At 34.1% G+C, this 14,123-nt stretch overlaps 1 protein-coding gene across 1 annotated transcript in view; it reads left to right on the forward strand.

Moving 5' to 3' along the window:
* Nucleotides 1–14,123, forward strand: part of LOC150095414 (transmembrane emp24 domain-containing protein 5-like) — an 89,191-nt gene that overhangs the window by 15,562 nt on the left and 59,506 nt on the right. The window contains exon 2 of the mRNA XM_090410492.1: nucleotides 8,382–8,503. Coding sequence (XP_090266618.1) covers nucleotides 8,382–8,503 — 122 coding nt within the window. The remainder of the gene's footprint in view (nucleotides 1–8,381; nucleotides 8,504–14,123) is intronic.

A 14,123-nucleotide genomic window follows, 5' to 3' on the forward strand; every position in this document is an offset into this window, starting at 1 on the left:
AATTCGTGCTCCATTCCCTTCGTATTTAAATATAATTTAATTTCATTTAAACATTCAACAAACCGTTCAAGTACTTGCCCACGACTCAACCATCGAATATTATTGTACATTAATAGACCATTGTACACGATTTAACTTCACTTAAAAAAAGTGAATTAAATTCTCGTTTGTTTAAAGCCCTGGCAGCAATAAAATTAGTTACCTTTGTCACAATTCTCATCACATCATCCAAATCCTTGAAGCCTGATTTCGGACACAGTGTCTCCTGATGTATAATACAATGGAAACAAACCAGGGGATGACCAACATATTCTGTAAATTGTTTGATAAAACCAATATTACGGCCAACCATATTAGGCACACCATCAGTTGTAATCAAATATTTTCGATAAATCTGTTTCTCACGGAACACTTTAACAACATAGTCGCATATGTCTTTACCTGTCGTGTTTTGAGGTAAATTTTCTAACTTTATCAATTTCTCATGCATAGAACCATCATGAACATACCTTGCAATAATAGCTAATTGAGCTGATGACGTAATATCTGTAATTTCGTTGAGACTCTATCTTGTTGTATTTGATTTTCTATACTAGCATTCATTGATATAACTCTGTCTTTAATAGTATTCCTACTTAATGGTAACTCTTTCATGCACTTTACAATAGCTTCCTTATTATGCAAGTCCTGAAATAAAAATGGTGCACACTTTACGAAAGATTCTTTAATATAATCACCATCACTAAGTGGTTTCCCTTGTTCAACAATAGTATGTGAAATACTGTAACTTGCTGCTACTAAATTTGAAGGTCCTGAAACAAATTTAATTAAAGTCCCTGATTGTGATTCTGCCAGTTTTAGATGTTGCGATATGTATTCTTTGCGTTCTTCAAAAGTTTTCGCTAGGAGCCATTTGTGCTTAGTTTCAAAATGCCTTCTTACATTCTAAGTTCTACTCACAGATAGCTCACCACACAATTTACATAAAACTTTATCGCCTCTATCAATAACACCATATTGTTCAGTCCAGGCATCTTGGAAATTTCTTTCTGACAAAGGTGATAATTTTAGTTTTTTATTTGTGCTAGCTGCCATTGTAAAAGGGTCACAAATTAAAAAAGAGCACAATTATATACAGCAGTAATTAAGCAGTAATAATTAATAAGTACTAACAATTACTGGAAATGAATTATACACCAGTAACTCAAATTACTTAAGTGGCAGACCATGCAAGATTACCACTACTTCTTTCAGCAGGGTTGCCAGATTTATTACCGGTACGTTCGTAGCAACCTTGTTATGTTTTACTCTCTATCATGCTACTAAATAGTAGCTATTTAGTAGGTTTTGTTGCAACGTCATCGTAATTACTATTTTCATTATATAACAAAATTTACTGAATTTATTGCAACTATAAAAATATTTTCATTATTTACTCAGATAAATTCAATATTTAATGCTTCAAATTATATTTTCTGTTAAAGTGGTTTTAAATATGTTTAGAACTTGTATTACTTAGTCGAGAGACTTGGAATTCATGCATGAATGAATTTCACACAGAAGTCAAAAGAAAACTTTAAGCACTTATTTATAAGTTTGTATCGTATAATATTGATAATAATTTTTATAAGTTTATATAATATCCTATGACTATGCAGAAATTATAATGATTAAGAAAAAGAACATAAACTTAAAACGCTCGTTGTTTATAGGCTAGTTACAAAATAAAATAGACATAGGCTAACTAAAAAATAAAATAGAAATAGGCTAACTATAAAATATAATTCTTTCAATGAACTGAAACCTACCTTCGCCTTAACTGAGAGCGATCTTACACGATTTATCGCAGTTTTTTCATCAGAATATCAATATCTTTCAACATCCAAGCTGTGTCAGTGCCGACACGCATGTCATAGGCTCGCCATCACTGCCTTAAACAGTGATCCCCTGACCAATCTCAGATTGGGTAAATATAACTAGTGAATTTCAGTACAATCAAAATGCATTCCTGTCTAATTTCCCAGAAGAAAGAACTTGGCATTCTTTTTTATTCAAAATAATACTTCTCTCCTGTTCAAGTCTTAAATCCCAGATCAGTATAGCCTTAGAATATTGTTCTGTCATTTTGGGTAATGCACCCAAACTTCTTAAGAATCATTAAGTAGTATACAAAAAAGGGCAATCCACTTAATAGATTTCCCCATACACACACTTGTCACAGACTCCTAATCACTTGCTCATAGGTGCTTTGTTTCAAAATTATGTCTTTTCTACAGCTACATTCATGGGCACTGCTCCACTGAATGGTCATCACTAGTTCAGTGGAGCAGTGCCCATGAATGTACGGGCATTGGACCCATGGTTGTTGATGATGACCTCCATGGAGTCTGAAGACTCATCGCGGGAGACCAAATCTATCTACACAATCTATCATACCGCTCCCTGAACCCATTATATAACAAAGCACTCACAAAGGACTCTGGCAACCCATTCCACTCATTCACAACTCTCCAAGCAAAAAATCTAGTCCTCACACTCCTACTATCCACACCTTTATTCAACTTCCAGGGATAACCCCTTGTTCTGATCACTCTAACCAAGTGCTGAAACATTTCCACTGCATCAATCCTATAAAACACAAGCAGCTTTTGGTCATTATCATCATCATCTCCCTTTATTGTTTAGAACAGCATTCCCCATACTGTTTTTTCCTGGAACCCCAGCTTTTCAAGGAACATGTTAACAGATTATTTTTTTCTTTCTTAACCATTTTGCCCACAAGGACTCTGGCAACCCATTCCACTCATTCACAACTTTCCAAGCAAAAAATCTAGTCCTCACACTCCTACTATCCACACCTTTATTCAACTTCCAGGGATAACCCCTTGTTCTGATCCCTCTAACCAAGTGCTGAAACATTTCCACTGCATCAATCCTATAAAACGCTAGCAGCTTTTGGTCATTATCATCATCATCTTCCTTCATTTCATCTCCCTTTATTGTTTAGAACAGCATTCCCCATACTGTTTTTTCCTGGAACCCCAGCTTTTCAAGGAACATGTTAACAGATTATTTTTTTCTTTCTTAACCATTTTGCCCACACATGGCACTGTTGTACTGTAGATTTTGTGACTCCCTTGTGTGTATAGTTAATATATATATAAAATGTATAGAGAATTTCACAGATATCTTCTCGTGTTGGTCACCTCTCTCTCTCTCTCTGAATCCTTTCTGCCTTTTTCCTTTACTCCACGAAACCCAAGTGACTAAATCAGTTAGATGTGATTTTTTTTCCACACCTTACAAAGAGGGAACAGTAATTTCCTCTGTTCATATTTTTCAGCATCCTGATTTTTCAGCATTTGTTCATTTGCACAGTATGTGCCACCTACTTCAACTCCCTCGTCTATCATCATGCTTAGATCCCTAGTCCCATCAGTGCACAGGCATCACATTTATATTTTGTGATTTCTGATGTGTAGGGTTGATATAAAAAGAGATGAATAAAGAGTATTTCACAGACCTATCCTTACATTGGTTGCCTACCTCTAAATTCCCCCACCATAACTTGCTTTTCTCCATAAAGCCAGTGACCAAATTGGAGCATAGTAATTCGTATCAAGACCCTGATGTTTTTCAGTATCCAGATGATGATTGGGTATTTTGTTCATTTTCATAATATCTGCCATTTACTTCAATTCCCTGCATACCATTGCCCTCAGATCCCTAGTCTCAGTGTAATACACTATCTATAATCTTCTCAACAGAAATGTCTAATGATTGCTTTGTTGGAAATGAAAGTTCAGGTTGGCATTCATTTATCATCATCTGTTGTTTATCCACAAGCTCTGCACAAGATATTTTCATAATATAACACTTTATGGTAAGTTTCTGACCATTAAATGACCAACTCTCAGTTTTGTTACCAACAGATATCATTTGTCAATGTGATTGTGAGCCAACACAATTTTTCAAGGCCTGTGCGCATGAAGGGTGTTAGAAACATTTGTGGCCTGACTTAGAATCGACCTACATATTAGTTGAAATTCATTATTTTTATTTTTCAACATATCTCTTTTTGGACTAATGCATTTGATCCAACATTGTTGCATTGCAGTTATACCATCCATATAAGCTGATTCATTGAGGTCTGAAAAAAGGAGAAAAAAAATAGCCTGCTGTGGGAGAGGGGGACAATTTGAAGTTTGGAGATGTGTGAATTGGTGCATTGTTATGCTGTATTAGGTTAGTGTAATACTCTCCATTTATAGTTTGGCCCTTTGGAAAATAATTATTATATATTTAAAATCCTAGAAGACTCATGCCGTGACTTTGCTAGCTGATAGAATTGTTTTGTTTTTGCCATCTTTGAAGGTAGAGATCTGTAATGTTTTCATTGTTTTGACTATTCTTTCATCTCTAGTGGTTGATCCAAGAATCCATCAGATTTTCTGAGGAGATTGGTGACTACAGAAGAAACTTGGATCCACCACTACAAAGCAGATATGAAAGAATAGTCAAAACAGTGAAAACATCCCTGATCTCTGTCTCCAAAAAAAGGCAAAAGCAGTTCTGTCAGTCCAAATTATGAACAGAGAGTACTATGCTAATCTTCTGCAACAATCACATGGGGGGAGGGGGTCAGGAACATTCAAGAAAACGTACTATCTTATTATAATATCATAACTGTGCACCAGCTCACACATCCACAATTGTGGTTGCCAAACTTGATGAACCATAGAATATCTGCTCCCCCCACCCACCCACCCATCGGAAGGCTTTTTTTTTTTTCTCTCTCTCACCCAGATCTCGATGAATCATCATATAAGGATAATTTAACCTCATTGAAACACTTTTGGGTCTAAGTGCATTAGTCTAAGAGGATATTTGATGAAAAACAAAAATAATGAATTTCATCTAATCTGTAGTTTATAAGTCAGACCACAACTTTTCTAACACCCCTTCATGCACACACACACACAAGGTGTGAGTGTGTGTGTATACATGGCTTGAAAAATTGTGTTGGCTCAGGCAGAAATGTCTCTAGTCAGGGACATATTTTTACCTTTTTTACCTACCAGTGCTGAAGCCAATATGTCAACTATTTATAAATTAGTTTATCAGTCTGTAAGACACACACACACACACACAAATTATATATTTGTCAATAACACATGACCGTTTATTATTATATGTTTATTAATGATACTTGATTATTTTCACAACACATATGCATACCATGAATAACTACTATGAGAAGGGTAGACAATTTCTTCTGTGTCATTATAAACAAATGTTGAAAGTAAAGCATTTGTAATTAACATAAAACTCAATAAAATCAAATCTTTAGGCCTGCACACATGTTTAACTAAACTATTGGGTTTTCTGAATTCTGATTACCTGCACAATTTCAGCAGATGGACAGGGATACTGATGTTATATAAAGACACAGGCAATGCAGATAAACATTTAAGTTATGTTTATAGAATCAGTATAAAGAAAGTTTATTCAAATAAAATAAATCAAAACATGCTGCTGCTGTGATGCAAGTAGCTGATTACTTGGCATCATCTCTCTCTCTCTATATATATATAGAGAGAGAGAGAGAGAGAGAGAGTTACGGGTAGGCTGATGCAGTTACAAGATTAAAACACATTTAACTAAACTGTTGGATCTTCTGAATTCTGAATGTGTTCAGACCAATCTGTAAAGAGAACCAGTAGATGAAATACTTTCAAACTCAGTAGGTTCCCTAACCAGATCATAGGGAAGAGATTTTGACAATAAAAAAAATGGCTGATAGGAGAAATATGGTGCTCTTGTCTGAAAAGTTCTTGGCCTTAACCATAGATGGCAACACTATTAGCAAGTTTTTTTTTTCTAAGTTTGTTTGTACATCTGTCATAAGCATCCATGTGAATTGCAAGTCATTCTATCAAGTAGTTTGTTTTATACAGCTGTCTGAAGCAAAAGTGTTGTCTGTATCCCTTGAAATGGATAAAATTGAGTATTGTAATGATATAAAATTCTTTGTAAAAGAAGTTTTAATGCCAAAATAAATTCATTCGAAGTTCATAAAAGATTATGATCACTCTTCTCCTTCATTTTCGACAATTAAGAAATGAGCTGATGAGTTTAAACATGGCCGTACCAGCCTCGAAGATGATCCACGTGAAAGACATCCAAAAAGTGTAACAACACCAGAAATCATTGATCAAGTGCACAATATGGTATTGGATGACCGGCGAGTCAAAGTGCATGAAATTGCTGAGGCTATAGGCATTTCAAAAGAACATTAGGATATATTTTGCATGAAGAATTGCAAATGAGAAAGATTTGCGCAAGATGGGTGCTGCACTTGCTCACAGCAGTTCAAAAATGCACTCACATGAAAATCTCTGAACAGTGCTTGGAGCATTTTAACATGAATAAAACTGATTTTGTGCATCAATTTATTACTATGGATGAGACTTGGATTCACCACTCACCAGAATCCAAACAGCAGTTGTTCAGTGCCAAAGAAGACAAAGTCGGTTCCATGCAGGAAACATCATGACATCAGTGTTTTGGGACGCGAAAGGCATTTTGTTTATTAATTATCTGGAAAAGGGTAAAACAATAACTGGGGAATATTATTCTGATCTTTTAACCAGACTAGACAAAAAAAATTCGTGAGAAAAGACCTGGTTTGCAGAAGGGGAAAAAAATCATCTTTCATCAGGACAATGCACCTGCCCACAAAAGTGTTTTGGCAATGGGAAAATTAAGAGATCTGCATTATAAATTGTTGGAACATCCATCCTATTCCCCGGATTTGACTCCCTCTGACTTCTATTTCTTCCCAAAACTAAAACTCTTCCTTGCTGGTCAGCGTTTTTCTTCAAATCAAGAGGAGTATTTTACAGATCTTACTGAGAACCACTACAGGGATGGGATAGGGCACTGGAGCATCGCTGTAATAAATGTATTAGTCTTAGGGAGATTATGTTGAAAAATAAAAATAATTTTGAAATTATAAATTTGTTTTTTCATTGTTAGTCCGAGAACTTTTTAGACCACCCTCGTAATATGAACCAGATGGTATGCGATTGTGAAATGATTCACAGTGAATGACAAATAAGTTTTTCTATGATGTTTATTTCGCTCATTTCATAAAATAATGCGACAAAAAAAAAATTGCACAGAGCTGATACGCTGCAAGGAGATCCTAACTATCAATGGATGTGATGTTCAATCTGTTTTCTAAGCCAACAGATTGAAGAGCCATTGGCCTAATGGTATCAACTGTTGGTCCTGTTTGTGCAGGATCAATAGTTGATACCACCACACAGTAGAACACAGCTTATCTGTTGAAAGGTTTCACATGTGATGTGCAATTTTGTCTTTCAAATCTGCCTGGAAGAATTTTACCTCAATACACTATGCCTTTAAGGTAATCCCAAAGCCAAAAGTCACATGGGTTGAGGTCTGGTGAACGTGGCAGCCATTTCATAGAAAATATTGACACAATAATGGTTGAAGTTCATGTCCTATGATAGGAAGTGTGCCATCTTACATTAACACTGTTGTGTTCAGGCATCCTCTTTGCTGGAGTTGCAGGATGATGAAACTGCTCAACATGTCCCCAATTCACAACTGTGACTGTGTAGATCACAGGTGAGGTTCAGTCGATTTCTTTAAAGAAAAGTGGTGTGATAACAAACTTGAAATGTACTCGTAAATCTTCTCCATATCATTACCTTTAGTGAATGTAAGGGAACTTGTTGAAATGCACAGGGATTCTCTGTAGCCCAAATGCGGCGGTTTGGAGCTTGGGACAATCCACACTTATTGACAGTGCTTAGTTTCCCACAAACATGAAAATGCACTTCATCACTCCATAGGATATTCCAAAGCTGATTCTTCTCTGTCTCTACATGAACCAGAAATGTCAGTGCAAATGTATCTTGGGCAGTGGCATCTCCCATTTGCATTTAACTCCTAAAAAATAAAATAGAATTAAATATCTATCCTGTCATTTATGGTTTAAGAAAGGGTGTAAATTTTTGAATTAACACATATCACTATTGATCTTTCAGTTTTAGGTGAGAGTCATCCCCAGAAGCTGTGTAAAGGTGTAATGAAGACGGGAGTGAGGAGTAAATTTTTTACGCAGAATGAATTTGTGTATGCTAAGAATGTGAATGAATTTCACTTTGTTCAACATGATAGATATGCTTGATGAGTTGAGAGACCTTCCATGATAAGTCTGTTGACTCCTTGGAGATGTGTTATAATAATAAACCCACAACAAATAGAAGTGGATATCAGTATCTACTTACTGAAGAAATCTTTCTTATTGTTTCAATTGTTTTATCTTAGCATATTCAATTTATTTTTAGGTACTGGATTCAAGTGTAGGAGATGTAGATATAAAGCGAAAAATGGAAATCACATTCCACTTGTCTTCTCCTTCTGGCCGTGAGCTCATTACAGATTATAAGAAATCAGAAGCCGTGCACAGGTAGCTTCAAATTTTTTGCATCATCTTTTCATTTTACTTTGTTTTTGTTCCTTTCAGCTAAAATGTAAAATATTAAGAGCTGAAAAATCTGAACTAGCAGAGGTGTTCTGTATGTGATGTGTAATTTCTCAACAATATATTCAAAGATTCTATGTAATCATTGAATTGGCTTTAACATTTATTTGGATAAAGACTGCTGTCATATAAGTCCAAATTTATATCAAAGAATTTTCAAGAAGGCAAATGAAGTAATGATAAATGCTGCCAGTTTTCAGAGAAATTGTTTTATTTATTACAACCTTTTTTTAGGTTATGTCCTAAACTGTGCCTGTCAGGACTAGGGAAAGCACTCTAAAAATGTAATTAAAGGTTTTTTTTTTTTTTTTGAGAGCTCCTAAGTTTAAAATGCAAGCAAAAACATTAACGTTGGTGAGACGTGTGAAGAGAAAAGGTTGCAGTTCGCTTGACATTTGGATACATTTTAAGGATGAATAGAATTGTTTGAAAGTGATAGGTTTCATTTAAATAAATATGAAGTGAGCCTGCTGGAGGGATTTTTTTTTTTTATGGGAGTGTAATGAATTATGTGAACAAGAGGTCAGAGGGTGTAAGAGTTGATGTAAAAGAGCAGATGAGTGGAACTTGAAGTGCTTGTGAATGGAGAGGATAGTAGTGAGAGATGAGGATGAGAGGCAGTAATGCAAGATGGATAGGGGATTTGTAGCAGTCATGAATATACAGCATAAGGAAACAAGATGTTGGAAGCAGTAGTTTGTTTGATGTTGGTCAGTTTAGAAATGGGATCGTTTAGTAGTAGTTGAGTCTAGAGAGATATATGGCATAAAGTAGTGATAAACGTGAGTAGGCAAATGTGGAGAAATCATTGCTGAGAGATGCCATGGTTGGGACCAGTTATAGGCCCAAAAATGAATTACTGTGCTTATTTATAAATGCTTGGCATATTAAAAATACTTACTACTTGCTTATCCTCTTCACTCCCTGCAGAGCATATAGCTTCATTTAATGCTTTCCATTGGACTTTCTGTTTGCTGCCTCCCTATTGAGTTCATTCCAGGATTCCCCTCCCCCCATCTGCTTCATCTCCATCTCAGCTGTCTCCTCCACGTCATCTTGAGGTGACCCCTTTTCCTTTTTCCCTGTGGGTTCTATTCCATGACTGTACTAGCTATGTCTTTATCAGGATTTCTGATAGTACGTCCAATCGATTTCCATTTCCTCTTTTTTATTTCTGTTGCAATACTGATTTGGTTTGTTCTTTCCCATATGCTATATTTGAAATTTTATCTGGCCAGTATATTCCCAATATTTTTCTTAGACATTTATTTATATATACCTGTAGTTTGTTTGTATTTAACCTAGTTCATTTCCAGATTTCTGATCCATATAATAGAACAGTTTTAACATTTCTGTTGAAAAGCCTTATTTTAGTTTTTAAGTTTAATTCTTTTCTTCTCCATATGTTTTTCATTGTATTGATACTTTGAACTTTTTTGTATTCTGTTTTTTTATACTTATTCTGTTCCACCTGTTGTACTTACCACTGATCCCAGGTAGACAAAAGTATCTGTCTGTTCCAGTGGTTCTAGTCAGATTTTGTTTAGGGTTTATCTTCATTATTTTTGTCTTTTGCCTATTTATTTCTAAGCCACATTTAGAGGCTTCCTGATTTAAATTATCTTTTTTTTTTTTTTTTTTTTTTTTTTTTTTTTTTTTCATATGTTGGTGTTTTTGAGCTGGCAGACACATGTTATCAGCAAAATCTAGGTCATTTAATTTATTCGTCCACCCTGATTGTATAAATATATTATCTGTTGTGTTTCTCCTCACAATCTATAACAATCAAAAATATTGTCGAGGGAGAGTAACTCTAGTGGCATTGATTTCTTTGGTTAATTTTCCATTGCATAATACAGCTAATTCTATTTTTACACAGCTCAAATGGTGCTTATTTTTAAATTTTCTGTTTGAATTCAGTTCTGTTAAAACGGGTATTTCCATTATAATTTCCTAGAGTACATATGTACTTAAACTTGAATTTTTGGGGAAATCCCCTGGATGTTTTAAATATCACAACCAAAAAAATCAATTTTTGCAGCAGCAACAAATGAAAGCTTACGAAAGACCAAAAAATTCAATAAAAGGAAAAAAACTGAAGATCTGGGATGATACAGTCAAAGAAATAATCAAAAAGAAAAAAGAAGCCTATCACAAATGGTTAAGCAGTAAAAGATTAGAAGATGAAATAGAATATAAAAGAACAAAAGCCATAGCTAAAAGAGAAGTCAGAAAAAGACATAGAGAATTGTGGAACAATTTTGTTTCTAATTTAGAACATGATTTATATAAAATAAGACCCAATTTGTATAAGATTTTGAAACACTTAAATGCAGATACCAAAGAAAACAAAAAATTAAACACCGAATTGAAATTAGAAAAATTTCTAAATTACTACACAGAATTGTGGACAGACAAATATTTTAAAAAAGACAACTGGCAAACAATTAACCAAAATGAAAAGGAAATAACTAAAGATGAATTAGAAATCAGCCTGAAAGATACAAGAAATGGAAAATCACCTGGAGAAGATAAGCTAGGTTCAGAACTATATAAATATGCAGGAACAATATTCAAACAAAGACTCTTATTATTTTTAAATAAAATTTATTCAACTGGTATCCCCCCAATAGAATGGAAAAAAGCAATTGTGATTCCTATCTTTAAAAAAGGTAATAGAGATGATCCTAAAAACTATAGAGGTATCAGTATACTAAATTCCTGTTACAAAATATATAGCAGAATCTTAAATAGCAAACTAATGAAATATTCCAAAAACTTTATTTTAGAAGTACAGAATGGATTTAGAAAAGGAAGATCATGTATAGACCTGGTCTTTTGCCTAAAATTAATAATAGAGAAAAGAAGAGAATACAATTTAGAAACACATATTGCATTTATTGACTTTGAACAAGCATTTGACAATGTTAAAAGAAACATATTGTTTAACATATTAAAAGAAAGACAAATACCAAATAATATCCTATATCAAAAGTATATATGAAAATAATCAAATACAAATTATTTGATTAAATCACGAGCTATCATATACGAGAGAGATAAACCAAGGGATCCGACAGGGATGTCCCCTCTCAGCAACTCTTTTTAATATTTACTTAAATGAAATAATAATAAAATGGAATAAAAATTTACATCAAGGAATTAAACTTTCTCCTAACTTACATAAAACTATTTTAGATCTAAATGAGATCTAATAGCCAAAGATTATGGTATGACAATATCAACAGAAAAATGAAAAACTATGGCCTTTAACACGTTCGCTGCCATGCTACTTCGGCATGATCTGTTCTCCTACGCCGAGCAATTTCACTTCAAGGTCAGTACGATAATCTCGTTATGGAGGTAAGCGTCCTACGAGTATACTCATAGTTGGCTTGTGCAGAGCATATACGGTCTATGAGAATACACAGTTTTGATGCTAGCAACACAAGCCAAGCATTTTCACTTCTTCAAGGTCAAACAATAATCTCGTTCCTGGCGGTAAGCGTCATACGAGTATACTCGTAGCTGGCTTGTGAAGCAGGTTTACCCACTACGAGTATACTCGTAGTTGGCAGCGAACGTGTTAAGGACAAGATCCAGCAAGAACTAAAATAGTAATAGATAACAAGATCTTAGAACAGGTGAATTCATTTAGCTACCTAGGATATATGATCACATGTGAAAATGAAAAAGATATAAACATAAAAATTACAAAATATTAAAAAATTACAGGTGTAATTAACTCTATATTTAAACCAAACCTAGTTCAAAAACAAACCAGACTAAAAGTATACAATACATTAGCCCTACCAGTCTTAATGTATGGAAGCAAAATCTGGACAATAAAACAAAAAGACAAACAAAGATTAATAACAGCAGAAATGAAGTTTATGAGAAAAACTACAAAGTATACCCTATTTGATCACAAAAGAACACAAAGAAATTATGAAAGAATTAAACCATCATCATCATCATCATCAAATTCCTGCCATGTACCCTCAAGGGGTGTACAGGATATGATAGTACTACATGAAAAAAAATTACATCATTATTATTAATTATTAATTATTAATATATATATTAATTATTAAAATATAGAATGGTGGTACAACATGAGAATTAAACCAAGAACCAATAATAGAAAAAATTAAAAAATATAAACATAAAACATAAATGGATGGAAGACGTTCAAAGAATGAAAACAGAAGAATTACCAAAACAAGCCTTAAAGTACAAGCCATTAGGAAAAAGAAAATCAGGACGTCCTCTTAAACGATTCAGTGTGACTTCTAAGGCCGGAACAGGCCATGCTATTCCTAAATCCTTGATACGCATGATGATGATTCCCCGAAGTTAAGCTGACGATGATCCATTATATTCACTTGCCATTGGTTCCTGGAAGCAGAAGGGTGCTATGTTGATTCCTCGAAGGAAGTTAAGTTGGTCCATTACCGGAGACCCACCTATATAAAGCTGCTGGGAAGGAGTTAAGATGTTTGATAAACAATCATTTCTTGTTTACAAATCGAAATGTAAAAACCATTACTCATTAATTGATCCCAAAGATCACGGACAATGAAAGGTATGGATTTTAACACATTACCAGTGCAGTGCACTGGAAGGCAAACAAAAAAGGTTGGGTTACAAAATAAATTTTTAATGATTGGTTCCATCATTGTTTTATCCAGAAGTTAAACACTATTTTGATGGGATGGGGAGAAGGAATCTGGACTTTAATGTTTTATTGATTATAGACAATGCTCCTGGCCATCCTGTTTTAGAACACACGAATGTAGAATTTTGTTTTCTGCCACTTAATACAACCGCTAGACCAGGGTGTGATCGCTACTTTCAAAACTTACTACATAAGAAAAACATTCCAATACATTTTGAATAAATTAGATAAGGATAATTTACTGACAGTTATTGATGTGGAGAAAAAATTTTCTATTTTGGATTGCATCAAACATGCTAAGTTGGCGTTATCAGAATTGAAACTTTAAATGCATGAAAAAGAAAAAACCTGTGCATACAACTGAATATACTAATATCACCAGATTAGCACATGCAGTTGGTGGAGAAGGATTTGATGATTTTTCGTCTGCAGATGTTAAAGAATTGATGATTGGCAAAGCTGTTAGTGATGACGAAATGATAGAAGCTTTCCTTGAGAATCTCAATGAAAAAGAAAAAAGTAATGATGATGAAGAGATTTTACTCATTGCAGGAGTGATTAAAGAAGGGCTTCAAATGGCAAGTAAATTGCAAAGTCATTTTCTTATGCATAATGCAAGTACTGAACAAGTTGAACAGTTTAAATGTGAACTGAAGTCATGTATGGTGCAATATGAAGAATTATACAAAGATCTAGTCAAAACCGGATCTCCGTGATTAATTACAGAGTTCGTGGTAAAAAAAAAAAAAAAAAAAAAAAAATCAATCTTCAGAATTATTGGAAATTAGTGCTAATTTGGTTCTTTTTTTTTTTTTTACTAAAGGAAATGTTTTGGCATTGCAGTATGAACAAGAATGCCAAAGTGTT

This window comes from Typopeltis vanoorti, chromosome 20, assembly GCF_054136105.1.
Source record: "Typopeltis vanoorti isolate ZY-2024b chromosome 20, IOZ_Tvanoo_1.0, whole genome shotgun sequence".
In the NCBI taxonomy this organism is placed as follows: Eukaryota; Metazoa; Arthropoda; class Arachnida; order Uropygi; family Thelyphonidae; genus Typopeltis; species Typopeltis vanoorti.